Source organism: Enhydra lutris, unplaced genomic scaffold (assembly GCF_002288905.1).
Source record: "Enhydra lutris kenyoni isolate GAN:26980312 unplaced genomic scaffold, ASM228890v2 scaffoldscaffold21, whole genome shotgun sequence".
Lineage (NCBI taxonomy): Eukaryota > Metazoa > Chordata > Mammalia > Carnivora > Mustelidae > Enhydra > Enhydra lutris.
In genome coordinates this window covers 34,165,761-34,188,579 of record NW_019154105.1, presented here as the reverse complement: position 1 = coordinate 34,188,579, position 22,819 = coordinate 34,165,761, and the positions used below count along the sequence as shown (strand labels likewise).

The 22,819-nt window shown below is 44.2% G+C and overlaps 1 protein-coding gene across 7 annotated transcripts in view; it reads left to right on the top strand.

Annotated features, from left to right (window-relative positions):
* The window catches only part of LOC111149208 (LIM and calponin homology domains 1), a 103,630-nt gene that overhangs the window by 39,395 nt on the left and 41,416 nt on the right, over positions 1 to 22,819 (top strand). For 5 of the 7 annotated variants that reach the window (XM_022506151.1, XM_022506156.1, XM_022506153.1 and 2 more), the window contains 5 exons: positions 1,878 to 1,913; positions 6,705 to 6,831; positions 8,211 to 8,368; positions 8,581 to 8,989; positions 12,309 to 12,527. In XM_022506151.1, coding sequence (XP_022361859.1) covers positions 1,878 to 1,913; positions 6,705 to 6,831; positions 8,211 to 8,368; positions 8,581 to 8,989; positions 12,309 to 12,527 — 949 coding nt within the window. The remainder of the gene's footprint in view (positions 1 to 1,877; positions 1,914 to 6,704; positions 6,832 to 8,210; positions 8,369 to 8,580; positions 8,990 to 12,308; positions 12,528 to 22,819) is intronic. The other 2 variants (XM_022506157.1, XM_022506154.1) reach the window with 1 other exon arrangement.

Genomic DNA, 22,819 nt, shown 5'->3' with positions numbered 1-22,819 from the left:
TGTCAGTGAAAGGCTGTTAAGTATTTTGCGTAGAAGCAGTGTAAATTCAGATACAGCCTCCATTGCTACAACAAGATATCGCTGAATCTCATCAACAAAATGGGCTTAAGGAGCCACACTCGCAGGGATACATACTATTTACATAGTACAGAACACTCGACGCTGATCTCTGGCTGTGTCTGGGTTGCGCAGACTCACCGAGGGTTATGTGTGTGGCCGGTGCCCTTCTGTAGGTACAGTCTCCTTCAATAACACATGAACAAAAATATTCAGATCGAGACACAAAACACATCCTACCAGTTCATTATTTCTCAGTTAACTGGGCAGAACTTCTCTGCTGTCTCTGTAGATAATTTAGAAAATGCTGGATTTGAGTAAGCCTACTCCAGTAGGCCTATGAACCAGCAGACGTTGATCCAGTCTTCAGAACTAAAAACTCATGCACCCTCCCTTGGCTGTGGAGGAATCCGTTGGTCATCGATTCCAAATGTAGGAGTGTTTTTTTGAAAAATTGAGTGTATTGGGTTAAACTTTAGTCCCTTCGGAAACTATCGCCTGGAAAAACAGAAAATGAGTCTTAACTGCCAGAAGAGAAATATCCGCAAACCTTTGGGCCATTTCAACAGAGACTTTGGGTCTTGCACTGGTGTGGTTGTCTTTGCTGTGAATGAAAACAAGTATTAATGAATGCACAAATGCAGACTGTTCTAGAATGATAAGAACAGGTAAGAGAGAAGGGTGTGTGCATGGGGGATGGGGTGCGCGCGCACCCATTCATTCCAGGGTGTTTTCCCCAAGATTAGAGGAAGACATCTCTAGAAATGACTCTTTTCCCCATGAACTATTATGAAACTGAACACGAGACTAGGTAATTTTTGCTGAAAACCACAAAATTTAATTTGCTGGAAACTGAAAACAGGACCTTTTTTTCTTTGCTCAAATAATTCTTTGTCCGCCATTGGAGTGCAGAAATGAACCGCGCTTGAGGGCATAGGTAAGAACCTTCTCTTAACATTTCCCTTTGCTGAAGAGATAGTCAGTTGCGGAAGCTGCTTTTTCAAATGCTTTAAAATATGCCCTTTCAATGTCCTCATTTCTTTTTTCTAATTTAACCTTTTTCTTCGCTTTATCAAATGCATTAAAATGTAAAGTGTCTGTCCTGCAGAAGGTACAACTTTGTAGATCTAAACCATCAGAAGGATATAAAAACTGTAAAAAGGAAAACTTTGGTTTTTCAAGTTATGGAATATTATCCAAGTCTGGCTTTGATTAAGGCTGCTAGTTTTCTAGGAATTGTGGTTTTTGTCAAACGCATGCGGAAGACACTGATTGGGGTTCTGGTTGGAGCTCTGGTTTGTTTTCAGAAAACTGCAGAAACGCTCTTTGATGTCATTCGTGCAAATGCATTAACACATCAGGGAAAGGGTCAGTGAGCGTGTGCTTCTATGTTGGGTGTCCATTACAGCCCGTTACTGGCGAACACAAAGGCATGAACGGTTTAACTGTTTGTGAATGATTTACAAGTTTGGCTCCCCCCACTCCACCTTAAACTACCTTCTCTAAACATTGTGGGTTGCACCTAAGCCTTCTTATGTTTATTTTGAACAGACTCTTTTTTTGTGGGTAGCATGGGGATTATTTTCATCTCTCCTCTGTGTTTTAATACACATTTTGCATTCTTTGGCAATGTCAAGACTGTTCTTTCATTTCCAGAAGTTAATAAATGCCGCTAATTGTGTCATGACACTTCTCTTCCAGCGCGATCAGCAAAAAAGGTTTGACACACAAATATGTCGCCGGTAATGTTTATTACCAGCTTGGTTACAGAGCTAACCTTCTGTCTTTCCCATCCTCTAATTTTGTATTTGGTCTTGTAGATACGGTCCGAGAACTCCTGTGTCTGATGACGCAGAGTAAGTTGTCTTGTGTTTGTAGGAATCCATTAATGACTAGCTTAAACTGCATGTTTCCCATACTTACCACTAATTGAAATGCAATTAATGCGACAGTGAACTGAGCAGCTAACTGACTCACGCAGCCTTGGAAAAGCACTTGAAGTTGGAATGCAGAACATATGTTCTGTGCAGGAGAGATGAATGAAAGAGTAACTCAAGCATGATTCTAATACACAGCTGCTGCTTAAACTTAACATTTGCTTTTCATAGACATGGCATGGGGAGGCTGGTCTTACGGTCTGGATGTTGGTACCCCTTCCGAACCACAGAATTATTCTGCGTTTTTGCATTTAATTCTTGATATGTTAGGGCTTGGAGTTAACAATGAGGCGAGTCATTCTCATGGCCCTGGTTTTTTTTTTGATTTGTTTTGTTTTGAGCTAAGAAAACAAATCCTGAACCACTAATTATAGAATCAGGAGCCTGAGTTCCTCCTAGGTTGGAATAATATAACTGTGGGATGCTCAAGACCAGAACAATGGGGTTGCGCTCTAGTTCTGCGGCATAGCAAGGAGTCAGGATGTCAAACATGACTTGGCCTTCCTCTGCTGGCTCCTTCGTTTCCACTCCTCTCAGAGGTTCATTCCCTACCTCCGCCTCACGTCCAAATTTGAGAAGGGGCCAACACTCTCCCATTTGTGACCACATGAACTGTTTCAGAAATGGATTTCCCATCTGCGGAGCACTCCGAAGCAGATATCCAAGGCAAACGTTTTCTTGGCACAGTACTAGTTTTCTCAAAGTTGAGTAAATCTGTGCTTTGAGAAACCTAATTAATACCTAATTCCATTGTCAGTGGCCCTGCCGAGCCTGATGTCTCTGGGAGGACCAGTCCGTGTGCTGGTGGGAGTACGGGGCCATCAGAAGAGCACACACTGGCCAAAGATATTTCAGTCACCAAGTGAGGAGTCTTTAAATAAGAGTGCAAAACACAAAAATCATTGCCACCAACGACAAGGAGACTGGGCCCCCAGATTTCTGTTTCCTCAGTAGCCCCAGCTTCCAGTACCTTTTCCACGTCTATGTTCAAGATGTCAGCTTGGTTTGGCCTAGCACCAAGCGGGCTGCCTCAGGTGTCAGGATATGTTTCCAGTGTGCCATCTCTGATGGCTTTGTGTCCTGACGTACAGCACAGCCATGTCTCAAAACCAAATTCCCCCTGAGCTTGGCAGACTGCATGGAGTTAAGTAGTCTGTAAAATTGAGCCCCGGTTATGACATTGAAAATCTGCACTGGTGATATTTAACTTGTACTGAAAGGAAGATTATCTAAGATGATAGGCAAAACACTACTTTGATTTGGTTCACAAAAACATTTTGATGGGATGGATTTATTCTTCATCAGTGTAAGGCCCCCGGGCAGTTGGCCTAGCATGGATCTCTGGGAAATCCCAACAAGTGGAAGAAAGGAAGCCATGGGAAGGAGCGTTTGAATCTTGCCTGTACCTTGAATATGAAACCTCACCCACGGGAAAAGTGAATGATTTTTTTTCAGGGCAGTGGAGGTGGGGACTCCCTTCTCTGCCCCAAATTTACAAAACATGACCTCATGGACTAAGAAGAGTAAAAGGAACTTCTTTCCCAGAGGTCTGACCTGGGAGTATCCAAAGTGCCGAATTTCCTTCTTGGGAGTAGACGCAACCTACATGAAGCCGTGTGGGGTGCAAAATGCAAAGTTTATACTGGGACCTTAGTTTTCAAATAGATATTCGTTATATGTTTCATGCATTCCCCCCACTCTCTCCCTTTTCCAAAATCTTTAAGGGCAATTATTGGCACCAGGCTCTGTTTATTCAGAACTGGCACGTTCTTAAAATACAGTCCAATCAAAAAAAGATGTGCCCTTTCAGGAAAATGCAGGTCGGGGGCAGACCTACCACACAGGCAAACAGAGATTTCCGCCTCCCAGCAAGCCAAAAATGTTTCCGTAGATACAGTTTCACCTTCTGGCCCTTTTCTTCACGTGCACGTTCCTCCCGTCCCAAGGCTCTGCCCACCAACGGAGCCTGTGCACCGTGAGAGCTGGAGGCTGTTTTATTCCTAATTCCCTCACCTCCGACCTGGCCCCGAAACAGTTTCCAGGCTTCCCTGGAGGTGATTTCATCCTGGCCCTCAAAAGTGCCACCTCACCTTCATGGGAGACTCTGGGGGTGGCAGCCGGGACCCTCATCCCAACAGCACAAGGCATGGGCTGAGAGCAAATGCTGAGAGGAACCCACATTAATAATCTGGAGCCTGGGCTCCTCCAGGATCCCCCACCCTGCACACACCCTGCATCCGCCCCTCCCCCCAACACACACTTCTTCATTTTGGAGGCTGAGTCCAACCTCTGAAGTAAGGGACATTTTCTGAATGGTGACTCAGCCCATTTTCTGTCTTGTATTATCAATTTTCAACTTGCTTAGTTCCTTTTTTTGAAATGGCATAAAGACATAACTCATAGTTCAGTTAGTTCTTTTTTGGTCTGGTTGCTGGAATTTCTTTAAAACAAAACAAAACCACTCTGGGGAAAAATAGTACTTCCTGGTATATGAGATGGCAAACCCGAGTTTCTTTGGTTTATTTCACTAACCTGCTTTTGGCCACCTTTGGGCTGGGGTCATGAGAACTTCATGGTGGCAACAGAGATAGGACCCCAGGACAGAAGGCGGCAGTTCTCAAGGCCTTGCTCCCATTCTTTTCCGAGTGACATAACCAGATCCCAAATCTTGGAGAAGGCCGCCATTTTTTCCTGGGGTTCCAGAATAAGACCTGGCTCCAGGAATGGAATGAATTTCGGTCTCTTTCTGGAAAGCCTACTTAAGCGAATTTTCATCCATGATGTTTTAAAAACAAACAAACAAAACAAACAAACAAAAAACCATGAGGTTAGGCTTTTCTGTGTACTGCTGCAAATTCCCAAATCTTTCTTAAACAACCTTAATAAATATCTAAAATAAATGAAAAATCACAGCCCCCTGCCCCTTTGGAGGACCGCAGTTTATCTTTCTAGAAGACATAGCTGCCATAGTCAACACTATCCACTGGGTACGTAGGGGCAGTTCCCCGTGGTGGTCTGTCATATTTGTGCCAAACAGGCCTAAGGGAAAGGTCTGCTATGCAGTCAGAGTATTCGAATACTCTTGGGTAAGACAGATTGCAAGTACAGTCTTCAGTTTTAGCTCTCTTAGGTCAGACTTAAATAGTCCAACCCCTAGAGAGAAGGAAGAGGCACCCAACAGAGCCATTCAGTTCATTTTGAATGCATCGGAATGAAGGCGGGCAGCCCTTGCACTGGGAATCTGTCTTCCCATTCCAGAGAGGCTGTCTGCTCAGGACCCCACTGGCGTCCAGGAACGCTGCTGCTGTCCATTGTCTCCTCACAGGGAGAACTGTTTGGGACATCATCGATGATGTCTAGGATTAAGTGGTGTCTAAGTGCATGGCTTCTCTTTCTCTTTGTGTTGAGCTGGCTTCAAAAATGGACTCTCATAGTCTTCTGTTCTTAGAGTTTAACAGTGAACCTCCATTTCTTGCTTTTGGACTGTGTAACCCCCTTGGTCCCAGAGCTCATTTCTTTGAGGATTTTGCTTTGGTTTTTATTTCTGTCTTCATCTTGCTGCTTCAGCTTTTGCTGTAACAAAGGCCTGTGTAAGCATCACAGAAGAGGCCCTATGGTCTCGCCCAACATTTAATAAGATCCTATAGAACATATCAGTAATATGTACAGCCTAAGGGCTTTAAAAAATTACTTTCCCTAAGCTTTTTCTTGTAAAAGAGTAAACTCTGAAGTATCCTGACAAAAATGAGGTAAAATGCTTGTGAGAATATTAAGATGCAAAGTATAGACTGATTTATATATTTTATTCCTTAATCTTGCGATAAAATGCCTTTTTTTCTTGATTCCGAGATGCTATCAACTGCACTTCCAATTTATGGGCATTTTTACAGGACATAGAAATAACCACAGCAAACATATGAATCGCTAATGCATAGTTCTTGGATGCATCCACAATTCAGAAACTTCAGTATGAGAAGTTGGGTGTCTTAGACTTGAGGCTGGATGATTTTTTTGAAAGTGGAGAAACTGCTTTCATGGAGAAAGCACGTAGGACAGACAGCTCGTTGCACAAGCATTTACCGTAATGAAGTTTTGCTTCACGGAATGCCACCCTCCTTGCCCATAAATTCTCTCCATGTTATACATTTTAATTCTCTGCATTTTGTTTCCTAATACATTTCCAAACGAGAAGAGCCCAGAGCTCCAAATACCTTTTTCTAGCTCTTATGTAAACACGTTTTGGCACCTACGTATAAAATTACATTGACTTGGGGCGCCTGGGTGGCTCAGGTGGTTAAGCGACTGCCTTTGGCTCAGGTGATGATCCCAGAGTCCGGGGATCGAGCCCCGCTCCCTGCTCAGTGGGGAGCCTGCTTCTCCCTCTACCTCTGCTGCTCTGCCTGCTTGTGTCTCTCGCTCTCTCTTCAAATAAATAAATAAAATCTTTAAAAAAAAATTTCATTGACTTGCCGCAGCCACCGCTGAAAGCAAAGATGGTCCCCTTTTGGCTTTGGGGGCAAAAGGAGAAGAGGCGGGGGTGCCAGCATGCCGGCTGCCGCCTGGGGCTTCGCAGCACGCCGCATGGCGCCGCTGCCTTGAGCTGCGGAGGGAAAGGGGCCGTTTGGTCAGCGCGGTAGCGCCCCCGCGCGGCAGAACGCGCAGAGCACACCCCCGGCACCGGTCCATTTTTGTCTCTTTGTCCACACTCAGGAGCACGAGTATGTTTGACATGCGGTGTGAGGAGGAGGCCACGGTGCAGCCGCACAGCAGGGCCCGCCAGGAGCAGCTACAGCTGATAAATAACCAGCTGCGGGAAGAGGACGACAAATGGCAAGATGTGAGTGCCGGCCAAGGCCATGGGCCTCGGGCGGGGAGGCTGTGTGGGCTAGAGCCCCCCCTGGAACAGGAAGTCAGGTGGGGCGGGTAGACTTGGACTTGAAAGCCAGGCAGGGGGAGGGAGCCCCTGGGGGATTTCGAACAGGGACACAGGTGTGGGAATTCAAGGAAGGTAAATGACAGCATGGAAGGTGAAGAGTGAAGGACGCAGACAGGTACTGCGCAAGTCCCCCTTACTAGAAGTTTGGCCATAAGGGGAGGGGGGGGGGTGCAGGTGGGAGGCGCCTGCATGGGATGTAGAATCAAAGATGCACTGTCTTCCGAGATGCTCTGGTGAAATGGAAATGTGTCTGCTGCTGATGGCAACGGTAGGCGCCAACGTCAAAAGCGTACCAGTCACAGACACTGTTCCGACTGCCTTGCGTGTAGGCTTTCTTCCGTTTCCTTAGTGACTCAGTGAGCTAGCAGCTAGTACCGTCCTCAGTTCCGCAGATGAGTCCCAGAACAGCTGAGTAACTTGTCCAAAGTCTCACAGCTAGTGAGGGAGGGAGCCAGGATGAGAACTAGGGAAGAGCCAGCGTGGAAAACAGCCGGGAGATGGGGATAACGGGAGGGAGCATGGATTCTTCCGTGTGGTCCTCCCAGAGCTCTCTGAGGTTGCCCTTGCAGGTTCGACTGCACCATCAGTCAGAAAAGTTAAAGTCCATGAAATGTAGTAAGAATCAGGTCTACCGTTTACTGAGCTGGCACCTTGTAGGCAGTATGTCATTTAACCCTCGCCATAGGCTGGGAAGAGGACCTGCCATTGTCACCCTCATATTAGGGATCAGGAAACTGAGGTGTAGAGAGTCTGACAAACATGCCTGAGATCCCAAAGCATGGGAACAGGTGGCACCGAGATCTTCTCTTACAGCTTTGATCCCACCCACCTGACTCCAGCGTCCCAGAAATCATTATTTCTGCCTTTTTTCCCTTCCCTGAGGGAATTGTGTCGGTCTGCAGTTGATTCCTCCCATTCTCTTGTCAACAAGTCCGTTCACAATATGCAGGTCACACACTGGAAGAAACGAAGCTTCTTACGGTGCCCTGTGAAGCAATACTTTAAAATTTAGCAGCTGATATGAGATGTGATGGCATGGCTCCTATTACCATGTTTAAATGGGGGTGCCGGCCCGCTCTGCATACTGTGGTTCTATGGGAATGCTTCCTGCCTCTGAGGCATCCCTGTTCCCACCAGACTTACCCTGGATTGAGTAGATACGGCCTCACATCATGGTGGGCCCATAGTCAGTGCCCACTCCACTCTGCAGAGTAGAAATGGAGTTGTGTGCAGGCCTGTGGGAAGTACGTTCTGTTGACCCTTTGCCCCCTGACCCCTAGGACCTGGCTCGCTGGAAGAGCCGTAGAAGAAGTGCTTCTCAGGACTTAATCAAGAAAGAGGAAGAAAGAAAGAAAATGGAGAAGTTACTGGCTGGAGAGGACGGAACAAGTGAACGAAGGAAAAGCATCAAAACCTACAGAGAAATTGTTCAAGAAAAGTGAGTCCTTTCTGTTGTTGTTGTCCATGTGCAATGGTATCTAGATGTGCTCTTTCTAAAAATCGTTGGTTATCACAAAGACTCTGATGCCAATATCACACACTCCCTGGGCTCCCCCTTCGGCTCAGCCTTGGCTGCTACCAAGGTCTTCTTTGCAATTTTTGTGACGGTTGCCTCTGTGCTTGCTTCCCCCTCCCTCACCCATCCTTTAGAGAGCGGCGAGAGAGGGAGTTGCATGAAGCCTATAAGAACGCACGGTCCCAGGAAGAGGCGGAGGGGATCCTTCAACAATACATTGAGCGGTTCACCATCAGCGAGGCTGTTCTCGAACGCTTGGAGATGCCAAAAATTCTGGAAAGAAGCCATTCCACAGAGCCAAATTTAACCCCCTTCCTGAATGACCCTAGCCCCATGAAGTACCTGCGGAGACAGTCACTGCCCCCACCCAAGTTCACTGCCACCGTGGAGACCACCATCGCTCGGACCAGCGTTCTGGACACCAGCATGCCACCAGGCAGCGGGTCTCCAAGCAAAACTGTCACCCCTAAAGCTGTGCCTATGCTGACACCCAAGCCTTATTCCCAGCCCAAAAACTCGCAAGAGGTTCTGAAGACCTTTAAGGTAGGATGCATTCCTTAAGAGGAGAACCAAAAGTGAACCCTGGGTAATTAGCAGAAAGAAGCATCTTGCCCCCAAGAAGATGCAATTCTGTTGATCAAACAGAAACGATATGTATTACCGTTGATGATTGTGAAGTTTATGTCTCAGGAGATTTGCTTTGCAAATAGTTAAAGGAGCCAGGTGTGTTTCCCAGTTCAATGTAATGGCGTGTCTCTCCAGAGTAGTGGTCCCCAACCCTTAATTCAGTAAAACCTTGGGGATCTCCAGCCCTGTGGAGGTATAGTGAATTCCTCCAAACCAAATTGTCATTGCCTTTGGTTTAAGTAGAAGTATATGCAGCTACCTCTTCTTTTTAAAGAATTTGACATCATATCCAGAAAGATGCTACAACTGCAAAAGAAAAGAGACAATACAAGGAATACATAGGAGCATGGGATGTATTTGATTCTCAGATGAGACAGGGTTTTACAAATATTTTTAAAGGGGAAAGAAACTGGGTTGTTTTCTACCAATGACTATGTAAAGTAATGTTCCAGAACCAAAGAACCTATGACCACCAAACGTCTTTTCACTGCCTCCATTTCCGGTATTTTCCCTCACATCACGAGGAAACACTCGTTCTTTGACTTAAGCTCTTTGGACTACAAAGAAAAATCAGTTCTCATTGTCCCTGCACACCACATGGGTTCTTAATAGAAGACAGAGGTGGAATTCATCAGCAGGAGACAGGGGCACATGACTATAAAGAAAGTTTGCTTGGCTAAACTAGTTGAGCAATGTGATGTCATGTATCTTCCTATTGAATTTCAGAGGAACCAAACTGTATATGCACTTTCTGATTAAGTAACTCGGAATGGATCTTGAAAGTCTGTTCCTTAGGCTTCGATAGAACAAAAGAAGGGAATCCTGGATGTCTCATCTGTGTTGAGTTGAGATGTGTGTCCCTTGAAGGACTGGGGCTGTATCTTTGTTGCCACAACTTTGTCCTGGGAGTCTGGCTTCGGTGTCCAGGGCATAGTTCTTATTGAATATATACATGCATTTTCCTGAGAAAATGAGCTACTCATCATGTGGGCTCACACACAGATAAGCATGTCCCCAGACATGCTCACTATCCTGCCTAGTACGGCACCAGCTGTCCTTCACCCAGGGCCCATGACCTTTCCAGAACCTTCTGTGATATTTCATGAAGGAAGGTTTGATGTTGAGGTGGCCCACAATGGGGGTAAGGAATACGTTTACTTAACTTGGTATCTGAGGCCTCTGATCAGATAATCCAGATGTCCACTTCCCCTCCTTTATATAAATAGTGCGAGGTAACTTTTAAACAGAAGAGTTATGACAGATGACTTGATGGCAAGACTTTGGCCCTGAGGAAACCCTGTCTCTCACCGTTGTGGCAAAAATAATGTTTAAGTCCCCCGCAAGAGCATTCATGGAGAAGAACCGAGTAGAGATCTTAGAGCTGGGGTTCACTCTTGACCACTAATGAGCCCTTGACTCATTACAGGCTTGATGGCTTATCAGTCCTAATCACAGCCCCGACACTGAGCGGGTGAACCCCGTCATGGTCAAAGATAGTATGTGGAAAGTTGTTACTAGATAATGCCAGGACAGAAGCTAAGAGGGGTGTGTGTGTGTGTGTGTGTGTGTGTGTGTGTTTTCTTGTGAGTAGGACAGTGGGGTGAGGGAGACAGAGAATACAGACTTAGTTTCCCAGGACAGAATTAAGAGTAAAGAAAAATAAAATGAAATAGTATAGGGCAGTGTTCTTCTCCCTCTTTTTTAAAAAAAGATTTTATTTATTTATTAGAAAGAGAGTGAGAGAGCACAAGCAGTGGGGAGAGGGAGAAGCAGGCTCCTCGCTGAGCAGGAAGCCTAATGTGGGGCTCGATCCCAGGAGCCTGGGATCGTGACCTGAGCTGAAGGTAGATACTTAACCCACTGAGCCACCCAGGTGCCCCTAAGGCCATGTTTTTCAAAGTGAGATTTGCTACCTATTGCCGGGTTATGAAATCGGTTTAGTGGCTTGGTATCAGTATTTTTTAAAATAAAGTAAAATACGAGGGGGAGAAAAAAGTCTTGTACATCACACATAATAAAAGTAAATACTGTTTTACAAAAACTCCTATTCAGCTATATTTACTTGGGCGTGCTTAGTTGTGGTTTAAGTTTCTTCTCATGGCTCACAGACAATAAATTACGTAAGCCACTGGCTTGAGGTAAATAAGCTGTAACTAATATCTGGCCTTCCATGATTCCTTTTGAAGGATTTTAGAAAGTCTCGTAAAAATAATAGCTAATATTTATATACATAAAATGTGCCAGATATTCTTCTAAACTCTGCGCATATGTTAATCCATAAAAATCCCCTCAGTGGCACTGGCAGGGAAATGCAGTTATTATAAACGTGGTAGACGGGGACTCTGAACACAGAGGAGGACACTTGTTCAAGATTATGTGGTTTTTAAATGGTAGAGCCAGGATTGAACCTGAGGTTGTCTGAGGGCAGAGCTTCCTCCCATAACCTCTCTATCCATTACCTCAGGCTTAAAGACAGAAAGTTCTAGATGCCGTTCAATAAGCCAGACTAACTAACCACCCCTCTGCTCCTCCTTTCTTGCTTTTACCACCTTCCCTAGACATGGAGACAAAGCAAAAATATTTTAATGTGTATGGCCTTTTGTTCTTGAGAAAATTGGGGTTGGAAAATGAACTGGAAATAGGAATTTACTGTGATTTAGCATAGCATCCGGCCAGGGGCCCTCATATTAGCTTGCAAAATTGTGCCCATTGCCCCCTTACCACAGGATAAGCTGTAGAAGATTCCTGACCTAGGTGGGTTCCACCTAATTTGTAGGCTAACCAGAAACAAACAAACAAACAAAACTCAAAATTCTGGCATAGCATTCATAATTTAAATGAAGTGCTACAATCCAGGTTTGTGGTGTGTATTTATGCTTAAGACTCCTTGGTTTCCTACACTTTATTTTTTAAAATTTTATTTAAAATCAATTAATTAACATAGAGTGCATTATGAGTGTCCGAGGATATACTCTAAAGTAAGAGCACACCCCGAGTAAGGCGGACACGAAATTTAATCCAAAATGAAGGGGCCTGAGAAGACAGACGACCTTTTAAAGAGGCCCATAGAGCCTTCATTTCTAGAACCGATGGAAGCATACTAGAGACCTTATTTTGTGCTGGACTATGATTAATAAATGGTAATGTCTTACTGTGACTCTAAATGTGTTCTTTCATTGTTATAGTCTTCCGCTGGGAAATAGCAAGTGTTTTTTGTTCCTTGTGTTTCCTATAGGTAGATGGGAAAGTCAGCGTGAATGGAGAAACAGTTCATGGTGACAAGACGGAGAAGGAGAAAGAATGTCCCGCGGTGGCCCCTGCCCCCTCGTTAACCAAATCCCAGATGTTTGAAGGTGTGGCCAGAGTGCATGGGTCCCTGGTGGAGCTCAAACAAGGCAACAGTAGCATTGAGATCAGCATAAAGAAGCCAAATTCTGTTGCCCAGGAACTAAGAGTAAGAACACACTTTTCTTTTCCTTTTGGGGCTAATTCCACTGTGAAAGAATCTGTTTTTAAAAATAAGTAGGTCTTGGGGCGCCTGGGTGGCTCAGTGGGTTAAAGCCTCTGCCTTCAGCTCAGGTCATGATCTCAGGATCCTGGGATCGAGCCCCGCATCGGGCTCTCTGCTCAGCAGGGAGCCTGCTTCCTCCTCTCTCTCTGCCTGCTTCTCTGCCTACTTGTGATCTCCGTCTGTCAAATAAATAAAATCTTTAAAAAAAAATAAGTAGGTCTTGATAGCCACCATTGCTCTCTCTGTGGGTATATTATTTTGCTAAGGCTGCCATAACAAAGCTAACGGAGTGGCTTAAACACAGAAATTAATTGTCTCATAGTTGTGCTGGCCAGATGTCCAAATTCAAGGTATTGGCAGGGTTGGTTCCTTCTGTTGGCTGTTAGGGAGACTCTGTTCCACGTCTCTCTGCTAGTTTTTGGTGGTTTGCTAGCACTCTCTGGTATTCCTTGGCTTGTAGAAGGCTTCCCCTGATCTGTGCCTTCTTCTTCATGTGGCATTCCATCTGCGTAAGTGTCTGTGTCCAAGTCTCCCCTTTTTATAAGGACACCAGACATCCTGGATTAGGGGCCCACTCCACTCCGCTATGGCCGCAGCTAATCCTAACCCATTATACCTGCAATGATACTATACCAAGGAAGGTCCCATTCTGAGGTACACAGGAGTTAGGACTTCAGCATATGAATTTGGGGGGCTGTAGGAGACACAATTCAAACCCAGTTGGTGTGGTATAATAGAAGTTATATTATCACTTATGAATAAGAGAAATTTTTTTTTTTTGGTTTTCACATTCTTCGTATCTAGTGTTATAGAAAAATAAATAAATCTCTAAAATACCTTTCTACACCCCTTATTTGTTTCCCATCAGACCTGTTAATGCACTGTGAAAATGACTGGTACCCTAGGAACCTGGCTTTCCATCCTTGACAATATGTATAAAAGGGTATCTGTCTTATTAGCTTAAAAACAAACAAACAAAAAGCCCCCCAAACACTAAAAGCGATAAAAGGTGTTCTTAGCTTAGCCCCTTAAATTCAGAACAATTGGAAGCAACTATTAAATAGCCAAGCTGAGAAATGTGGGGTGATTCAACAATTACAGGAGAGAAAACTCAATCTTCTATTCTGTTTGCTGGTTTGGCTTGTCAGAGTCAGAAAGATGACCCTTTCTTAGGTCTCTCCCCGGAAGGGCTCATGCTAGTTTTGCGGCTCAGACCCAAACTTTCACGGCCACAGACACAGCCCAGCTTTTAGGATGCAAGCTGGATTCTGCACAACCTCGTTCGTCCTCACCAGACGCTGATTTCTACAGTTTTCGTTGATAGTGTTTGGGTTGGAATTACAAAGGATGGAGGACACTGTCACAATTTTACCCCCAGAGCCTAGGAAGGTTTGACCCCCAAGGGAACTTGTCTTCTGTTTTCAAGGCTGAGTTAGAAGACCCAGCTAGCTAAACTCACCAGTGGACTGGGTCTTATTTTGCTTATCCCTGGAGACACCTTCTTGTCTCTTATCTTTTTTTCTAATTGTAGCACAATTGACATATCATATCCTATTAATTTCAGGTGTACATCATAGTGATTCGATATCTTTACACATTACAACCAATCCCCACAATAAGCCCAGTTACCATCCACCCCCATCCAAAGTTATTACAATCATTGACTGTATTTCCTATCTGTACATTATATCCCCATGACTTACTTATTTTATGCCTGGTAGCTTGTATCTCTTTATCCCCTGAAATTATTTTGTCTGCCCCCCAAACCCCGCCCCACTCTGGTATCAAACAGTTCGTTTCCATTATCTATGAGTCTGTTTTGTTTTTCACTTGTTTTGTTTTTTGGATTCCACATACATTATTTGTCTCTCTCTGCTTGACCTATTTCACTTAGCATTACACCCTCTACGTCCATCTATGGCAAATGTCTCAGTTGTCTCAAATGTCTCAGTTGTCTCAAATGGCAAAATCTCCTTTTTCATGGCTAAGTAATATTCCGTTATACATATATACCACATCTTATTTATCCATTCGTCTATCAATGGACACTTAGCTGTCCATTGTCCCGTATCTTGGCTTTTATAAATAATACTGCAATGAGCATAGGGATGCATATATCTCTTTGAATTGGTGTCTCATTTTCTTCAGATAAATATCCAGAAGTGGAATTGTTAGATCATAAGGTAGTTTTATTTTTAATTTTTTGAGGACCCTTTATCCTGTTTTCCACAGTGGCTGCACCATTTGCATTTTCATCAACAGTGCACAAAGATTCCCTTTTCTCTATATCCTTGCCAATTCTTATTTTCTGTCTTTTCGATAGCAGCCAATCTGACAGGAGTAAAGTGATAGCTCATTGTGATTTTGATTTGCATTTCCCTGATGATGAGTGACGTTGAACATCTTTTCTTGTGCCTCTTGGCCATCTGTATGTCTTCTGTGGGAAAGTATCTATTCAAGTCCTCTGACCATTTTTTTTTTAAGAGATTTTATTTATTCAACAGACAAAGATCACAAGTAGGCAGAGAGGCAGACAGAGAGAGGAGGAAGCAGGCTCCCTGCTGAGCAGAGAGCCCAATGCGGGGCTCGATCCCAGGACCCTGGGATCATGACCCGAGCTGAAAGCAGAGGCTTTAACCCACTGAGCCACCCAGGCGCCCCCCTTCTGACCATTTTTAAATTAGTTTTTTTATATTAAGTTGTATAAATTATTTGTATATTTCAGATATTAATTCCATATCAGATGTATGACTTACAAGTATCTTCTCCCATTTAGTAGGTTGCCTTTTCATTTGCTGATGGTTTCCTTTGTTGTACAAAAGCTTTTCAGTTTGATGTAATCCTGGTTTTTTTTTTTCAATTTTAGCTTTTGTTAACCTGAGGAGACTGGTCCAAACAAATACTGCTAAAACAAATGTCAAGGAACTTACTGCCTATAATTTCTTCTAAATATTTTATGGTTTTTGGTATGACGTTTAAGCCCCTAATCCATTTTGAATTAATTTTTATATGTGGTGTGAGATAATGGTCCAGTTTCATTCTGGGATTTGTCTTTTGAGGAAGAATAAAATGGGTTTTCTCAGAGGAGCTGAGAGGATGTAATTCTTCCCCATGGTGCTCAAGTCCTATGAAGGAGTTGCAAAGGGGAATAAACCAAAATAATTTCCTCACATGGTAACACATTTACTGGTCTCCTGGAGCAAAGTTTTGTGATCCAGGCAAATGCTGAGTCTCTCAACATGGAATTTAATTTCACTTTTCATTTGCATAGATGTTATCATCTCTGAAGAATTTTTACTAATTATCATAAGATGAAATATTGAGTTTTGCTACTAGCATGGGAACTTTACTGGTAGAGTCCATATATGCTCTTAATTTTAAATTAGAAGTTTCTGTAATTAATTAGATATTATAGTGGTAGAATTGCTTTTCTGGGACAATTAGTAATTCTGTTCTTATTTGTCTTTTGCCAGACTTAGTGATAAGCATTTCTTAAGTTCCCTGATCAGTTCCATTCCATGACTCAGTTTGACTACTAGGGTCACAGGCCCTTTGCATGTACTGTTAAGCTCAGCTCTTTCTCATTATACTTTGCAAAAGCAACAGTGTTGGTGTCATGCTTGGCCCATGACACTTGCCACATAATAGAGGCACACAGGGCTTACTCAGGCCCAGCAGATAAATTATAAGAACAAATCCTGAGGGCTCTACAGTCAGGCACACATCTACATTTCATCTCTCACCAGTGCTGCCCTCCGGCCGTTTTGTTCTTTGAGTTTGGGGGAAACCCTGCCCTTCGATGAATGGATTTTATTCCTGATTGAAGTTAAAGGAATAAGTGAAGAGACTAGATGGTATAATGCCTAAACCTCCTAAACCAACTATTTAATCTCTCTTGTTCTAAGTTTTTAACCCTTTGGGGAAAAAAAGCTTTACTGGTGACATGAAGCAGAAGACTCCTGAAACAGAAGAAAAGGGGGTTGGTTTGTTTTAGAGCAGTAAAGCCTCCCTTTAAAAATATACTCATTCTTGATAATGAGTCATATTCTTAGTTTTACAGTTAGCAAATTAAAAAAATAGCCCATTTTCTGTTTAATGACAGGCATTTTCCACTTTAATAGTAGTTAACCTCCCTAAAGGCCGAGAGAAGATGGATTGAAATATTTCACATTGATTGTATATCCCCAAAAGTATCTTGTTTGAAGAGAAGCAAAATTAGATAATTTGAAAGAAATCATCTTACTTCAGTAATCTATACAGTATAACAAGAAAAACCCCAAACAAAAGGTGGCCCAGTGGACTTTCTTCCCCTGAAACAGCCTGATCCTGGGTAGACTCAAGATGTAGGTCTAAACTCTTGGAAAAGCCTGGGAGCCTCTTCCTTTATAGATCTCTTACTTGAAAAAAACTGCCTAGAGTTGGGGCTGCCTGGTGGCATAGTTGGTTAAGCATCTGACTCTTGGTTTCAGCTCAGATCGTGATCTTAGGGTCGTGAGGTGGAGCCCGGCATTGGGCTCCGTGCTCAGTGTGGAGACTGCTTCAGATTCTTTCTCCTTCTCCCTCTGCCCTGCCCAAATGTGCTCTCTCTCCCTCTCCCTCTCTCTCTCTCTCTCAAAGAAACAAATCTTTTTTTTTTTTAAGATTTTATTTATTTATTTGACAGAGATCACAAGTAGGCAGAGAGGGAGGCAGAGAGAGAGGGGTAAAGCAGGCTCCCTGCTGAGCAGAAAGCCTGATGCGGGGCTCGATCTCAGGACCCTGGGATCATGACCTGAGCCAAAGGCAGAGGCTTTAACCCACTGAGCCACCCAGGTGCCCCAAAGAAACAAATCTTTTTAAAAAAGGAAAAGGAAAGAAAGAATAACTACCCTGTTTGGAGTCATTTCTAGTTCAGAAGCCATGGTGGTTCTGAATAGGAAGTAGCCTTTATTTCCCTGACTCTATACTCCAGGCCCTTGACTCAACTATGGCAGGGGCTAGGACAGTATTTTCTGGGTAGATCACTACCTGTAGGGATCTGTTAGACTGTAAGCCAAGAGGTTAGCTCTCCTACGCAGAATGTTGGCTCATTATTAAAACAGTCTTCATACTCACAACTTACAACACCAAAAGTTTTCCATTCCCAATGTGTTATTCCAAGAGTCATTTGGAAAGCATGTCATCTCCCAATAAACCAACACCTCACTTCACGTCCTTCCCCGCATTCCAACTATGTTACAGCCGGTGTATTCCTGTTGAAGTGGTGGAATTAGGTGGTCATGGCAAAATAAGGGGACCACCTAAAACAGAGGGGCTGCCCCTCAGAGCCTCCCCCGTGCCGGGCCGGAGACCAGCTTGGACTCGATGTGTTATTTTCTCATTCATGTGCCCCATTCTGCGGGGCCGTCAAAGGAATAGTGTTCTCTTTAAATGGCGTCTTTCTTCCAAAAACTGCATTCCCAACAGATACACTCTTTACAGAGGAGTAACCTCCCCCACCACCAAAATGTCACAGCTGTCCAGGGCGAGCTGGAACTGCTCAAAGGGCATGGCAGCCGTAGGCAGGAGTGTCCATTCAGACCATGAGGCAGGGCGGCAGGGGAGGGTGACCACAAGACTTCCATTGTGGGGGACAGGCTGAGGTTGGACTGTCAGCCTCTGGGGCCAGCACAGCCACTTTTGTGCGATATTATGTCCTCTCTCTGGTTTTTTCTCCCTCACCTTTCTCATTTAAAACTCTCGGGACCGTTGCTCTCTCGCTTAAGAAATGGAGCCTCAATGAAGTTAGGCTTGTTGTTATTATTATTTTTTAATACTCTGGCTGTATCTGTTGATAGCAGCAAACTCCACATCATTCTCAGCTGAATCACCTGTCAGGCCGTGACACAGTGACAGCAGTTACTTGGCCAGTAGTTGGCTGCCTGGTGACCGATAAGCCTGAATTAAGGACTACTCTCTGCCCCATTTTTGAAGCAGGGAAGAAAAAAAAAATCTCATAAACTTGCTGGGAAGGCAGTTTTCATAAAGCAGCCAGAAAAGTGTATAAAGTAAAGTTTAATTAAGTGCTAGATAATAGGGTCAGAAGACTAGCGGGTTGGAAGATTTGCAGAGAACAGGTAAAATCTTTATGGTTGGGGTTAGTGGGAAAGGTTTTGTGTGGGACGTGGTTTTGAAACTTGACCTTGGGTGTGGGATTTGCATTGGAATGGAGCAGGTTATTCCACAAGTTGGGAATGGCAGAAGCAAAGGCTTGGACAGTGGTGAGGAAGCCACAAGAAGATTCCAGGAGTGGGTCACAGGGCTAAGGTGTGATGGGGTTGACTAGGATGTTACATATTCTAAGCAAAGGAGTCCGGTCTCCCACGGCCTGACCTGGTTACCCCTGAGATATTTCCCCGCAGAAACCTTTTTGTTTTATTTTTTGTTTTAAAATATTGGCTTCTGTAAGAAAATCATGTCCTAGCACAAGTACAGCCTCCTGGAATCCAGGATTGGAAAATAAGTTGGAAGGTCTTCTTACCTGATGAGGACTTTATCCTGCTCAGTAACCTACAGAGAGATGATTCTGTTGCCCTCAAAGCTAGTCCAGAGTTTTCTTGATCCGCTGTGAGCTGAATTTGTATTTGACTCTCTTCCTTCCTTTGTGGTACCAAAAATGGCCCTTTCCTAAAATATCTAGAGTACTTCATGTAGTAGGTCAAAGATCTAAACCCCACCTGAGCCTCAGTTTATATTAAAGACAAAGATAATAGTAGTATATGCCTCTGAAGGTTAGTGTGAGAATCCCTATCTAGAGTAAGCACTTGGCATGACGTCAGACTCACAGACAGGGGTGCCCTTAAGTTATTTTTAATAGGGTTGTACAACCAATGGGAGAAAGTGACGGTACCATTTCCAGAAGCCCCGAAAAGTGGTAGGTACAAAGTTTCTTAGGTTTAAAGCAAGATCGTCAAAAATCGCCATCTTGCACAGGTGTGAATTTCAAACAAATGGGGTGAATTTCTTGTCAGTGTCCAGCTCGGCTTGTCAGTCATTCCAGTTGTAATTCACTGAGAAGCACGCGGCTGTGAATAGCTTTTTCCAGGAGGCTGACTGCCTTGCAGATGCTCCATGTGGTACTTCCTCAGGTCTTTCTGTTCCTCCTGTTGTTCCCTCTTTCCCAAGTCTGGCTTCCCTCTGCCACCTAGACCCTGCCGATCACTCCCCCTCCCCAGCTCATCCCGATGTTGTCATGGGTTGGGTGGGGGGAGCTCCTGCTGGCCAGCTCCTTCCTCCCAGATCTATAGCAATCCTCCCTCCCTGACCGAGGGCCAAACTTTGCCGGCAGGTTTCTAAACGATTTCGTCTGTTTTCTCAAGCTAAGTAATAAGGTAGGTCTATTTTTTTTCAACCTTGATAATATCAGCCCTTGGCCTTCCTCTTAAAAATTCAGTGCCTTACTAATCTTGTCCGATCCAGGAAAACAGATAATCCGATCTTTCTTGAAGCATTTCATCTTGCAGTGAGAACCCCGGGGAAGGCATTTGAGTAGGTGCTGTTTTCCTTGCAACTGAGACCCACTGCAAAATTCCTTTCAGATGTCAAATGTCAACAGGCTTTTCTTGAGAAACTGTTTTTCTCCATCTAGAAGTAATGGGAGGAGTGTTAAATTAAAAGTCATTGAAGGTATTTAGGTAAAGAAGCATTTGCAGATGATCCATCAGAGACAATTTAAAAAAAATAAAATATATCCCATTTACCTGGACCAAAGCCTCACATTGTGAGTTCGAAAAGTTTAGGCAAAAAGAAAAAGTCTAAGGGTGGAGAGTGTGATCCCTCATGCAGATCCTCTTTTACCCAGTGAAAGTAGATACTCAGAGGTATAAAAGTGAAAGAGGAAACACATGCATGGCATATGTGACCCCTGGGTCACTGGTGCCAAGACATAAATAGACTGATTTTCCAGGCTTCTGTCCAGAGAAGTTATTCGAGATCGAAGCCAGGAAATCACTCAGTCACAGAATGGAAGCTGAGGAAAGGACGTTGGGTATCACATCTTCCGACCCACAGAGGTTAAATGATCAGCCCAACTTCTGGTCGTTCCTCCGTCCTGGGAACAGGACCACCCAAGCTCTGGGTCTCAGGACCGTTCCTGCTCTCCTGCTTTGTCTTTCCAGTTGCTTCTCCAGTGTTGCTCTGGGGCCAACCCACAAGTGAGATCCTTGTTAGAATGAACAGCCAGACGCTAGGTAGATTTTGTGGCGAGACCACATTCCTCTCAGGCCAAGAAACTGCCACCCTCCCACTCCCACAGCTTCCCTCCCCAGCCCCCGGCCTCAGGGCTAAGTCTGACAGCAGAACAAGTTTGGATCATGTTCTCGGTCAAGGAGAAGCCGGCTCCTGCTTGGGCCCCTGTAACCTGTCTGTGCTCTCATTCTACTCAGGCCCAGGGATCTGCTCTTACTTCCTTGCTGTTGTCATTCTTGAGACAGTGTTACCCGTCGGAGAAGGGAAGGCATCTCCCTGTTTAGCTGAAACCAAAGGAAAGTATGGGTCGGAAAGTGCCTTTTCCAGCAAGGCGGATTTGTTTCAGGCAAATTTTGGAGTCCATCAGGTTAAAACTGCCAATTTTGAGCTCATTTCCTTTGAAGTAGTGATGTGAGTACAAAAATAACAAACCTTCAAGATGCGAGAGCCAGACACGAGCTAATTAAACTGTCTTTGGGGATTTCCCTTGATTACATACACAGCTGACTCTTGAACAACACGGTTTGAACCACATGCGTCCACTTATATGTGGATTTTTTTCAATATATACAGTACTGTATGTATTTCCCTTATGATTTTCTTAGTAACATTTTCTCTAGTTCTCTTACTTTAAGAATGTGTGTGGAATACATGTGACACACACAATATGTGTTAATCAACTGTTCATGTTATTGGTAAAGTTTCTGATCATCAGTAGACTATTAGTAGTTAAGTTTTGAGGAGTCAAAAGTTACACTTGAATTTTTGACTGTGCAGAGGGGTCAGTGCCCCTAACTATGCCTTTGTTCAAGAGTCAGCTATAGTCTATACATATGCTAGAAGATTAAAGAAAATATAAACTACAGGGGCACCTGGGTGGCTCAGCTGTTAAGCGTCTGCCTTCGGTTCAGGTCATGATCCCAGGGTCCTGGGATCAAGCCCCGCATCGGGCTCCCTGCTTAGCGGGGAGCCTGCTTCTCCCTCTCCAACTCTCCCTGTTTATGTTCCCTCTCTGGCTGTTTCTCTCTGTCAGACAATAAATAAAATCTTTTTTAAAAAAGGAAATATAAACTACGTACTGCTCCAGCCACTCAGAAATTAATACTAAGATTTTTTTTTTTTTTTTAAATGTGTATCCTTCTCCTCTTTTTTCTCAGGGCATATAAAATGTTTTTTAAATGGGCTCATGTTATTCAAATTGGGTCATAGCTTGCTTTTTCTCTTAATTTACCCTGAATATTTTGCTAGCTAATAGCCTGATTTGGATGACTAGTATGTATTCAAAGTAAGCTTGAGAGTATGAGTTCCATAAATAATGCATAGGCCATTTGCTTACCTCGCATAGATTACATATCTGCCCTATACCAGTGCTGCATATGCCTTGGACCCCCAGACCCTGGGCTGGGTGGAAAACCCCAAGATGGGGGTGGTGGCTGGGGGCAGTCTGGTCTCAAGCCGCCCTTGGAAGTGGAGACGTAGCTAGATTGCCTCCTGTCCTGAGAGTCCCTGAGAGTTCTCTTTTGCAGAACAAATGGATGACGAGTAGAATGGATGACAAAGAAAGGGAGTGGAAAAGACAGTTTGAATCATTTCAGCAAAAACCTGGGGAGTCCCAGATTCTTATACTGCATCTTAGCAATCAAAACCTTTACATACTAGGGGACGATGTAGAGTGGGCGTGAGTCCGAACCCGGATGACAGAGTGCTGGGTCTGGCTCCCACCTTCCCTGCCTACCAGCAGGGACCCTGCATAAACCACGTAGCCTCCTGGGCTTCAGTCTCCTCACCTGTACAGAGAGAATAATCTGGATTGCATACCTTAGAAGCTCGCTGCGAGCATCAAGTGAGATTATCTGTGTCAGGTGTCCCAACAGCGCTGACTCATGGTAATTGCACTAAGCACCAATGTGGCTATGGTCACTACCCTTCAAAGCATCATTTTAAGGGAAGATAAATGGGGTCATCGGGGAGCTCAGTGTTTGAGTGGTAAGCCATATAGAAATGCACTCAGAAATCGGAGAATTCTTGGA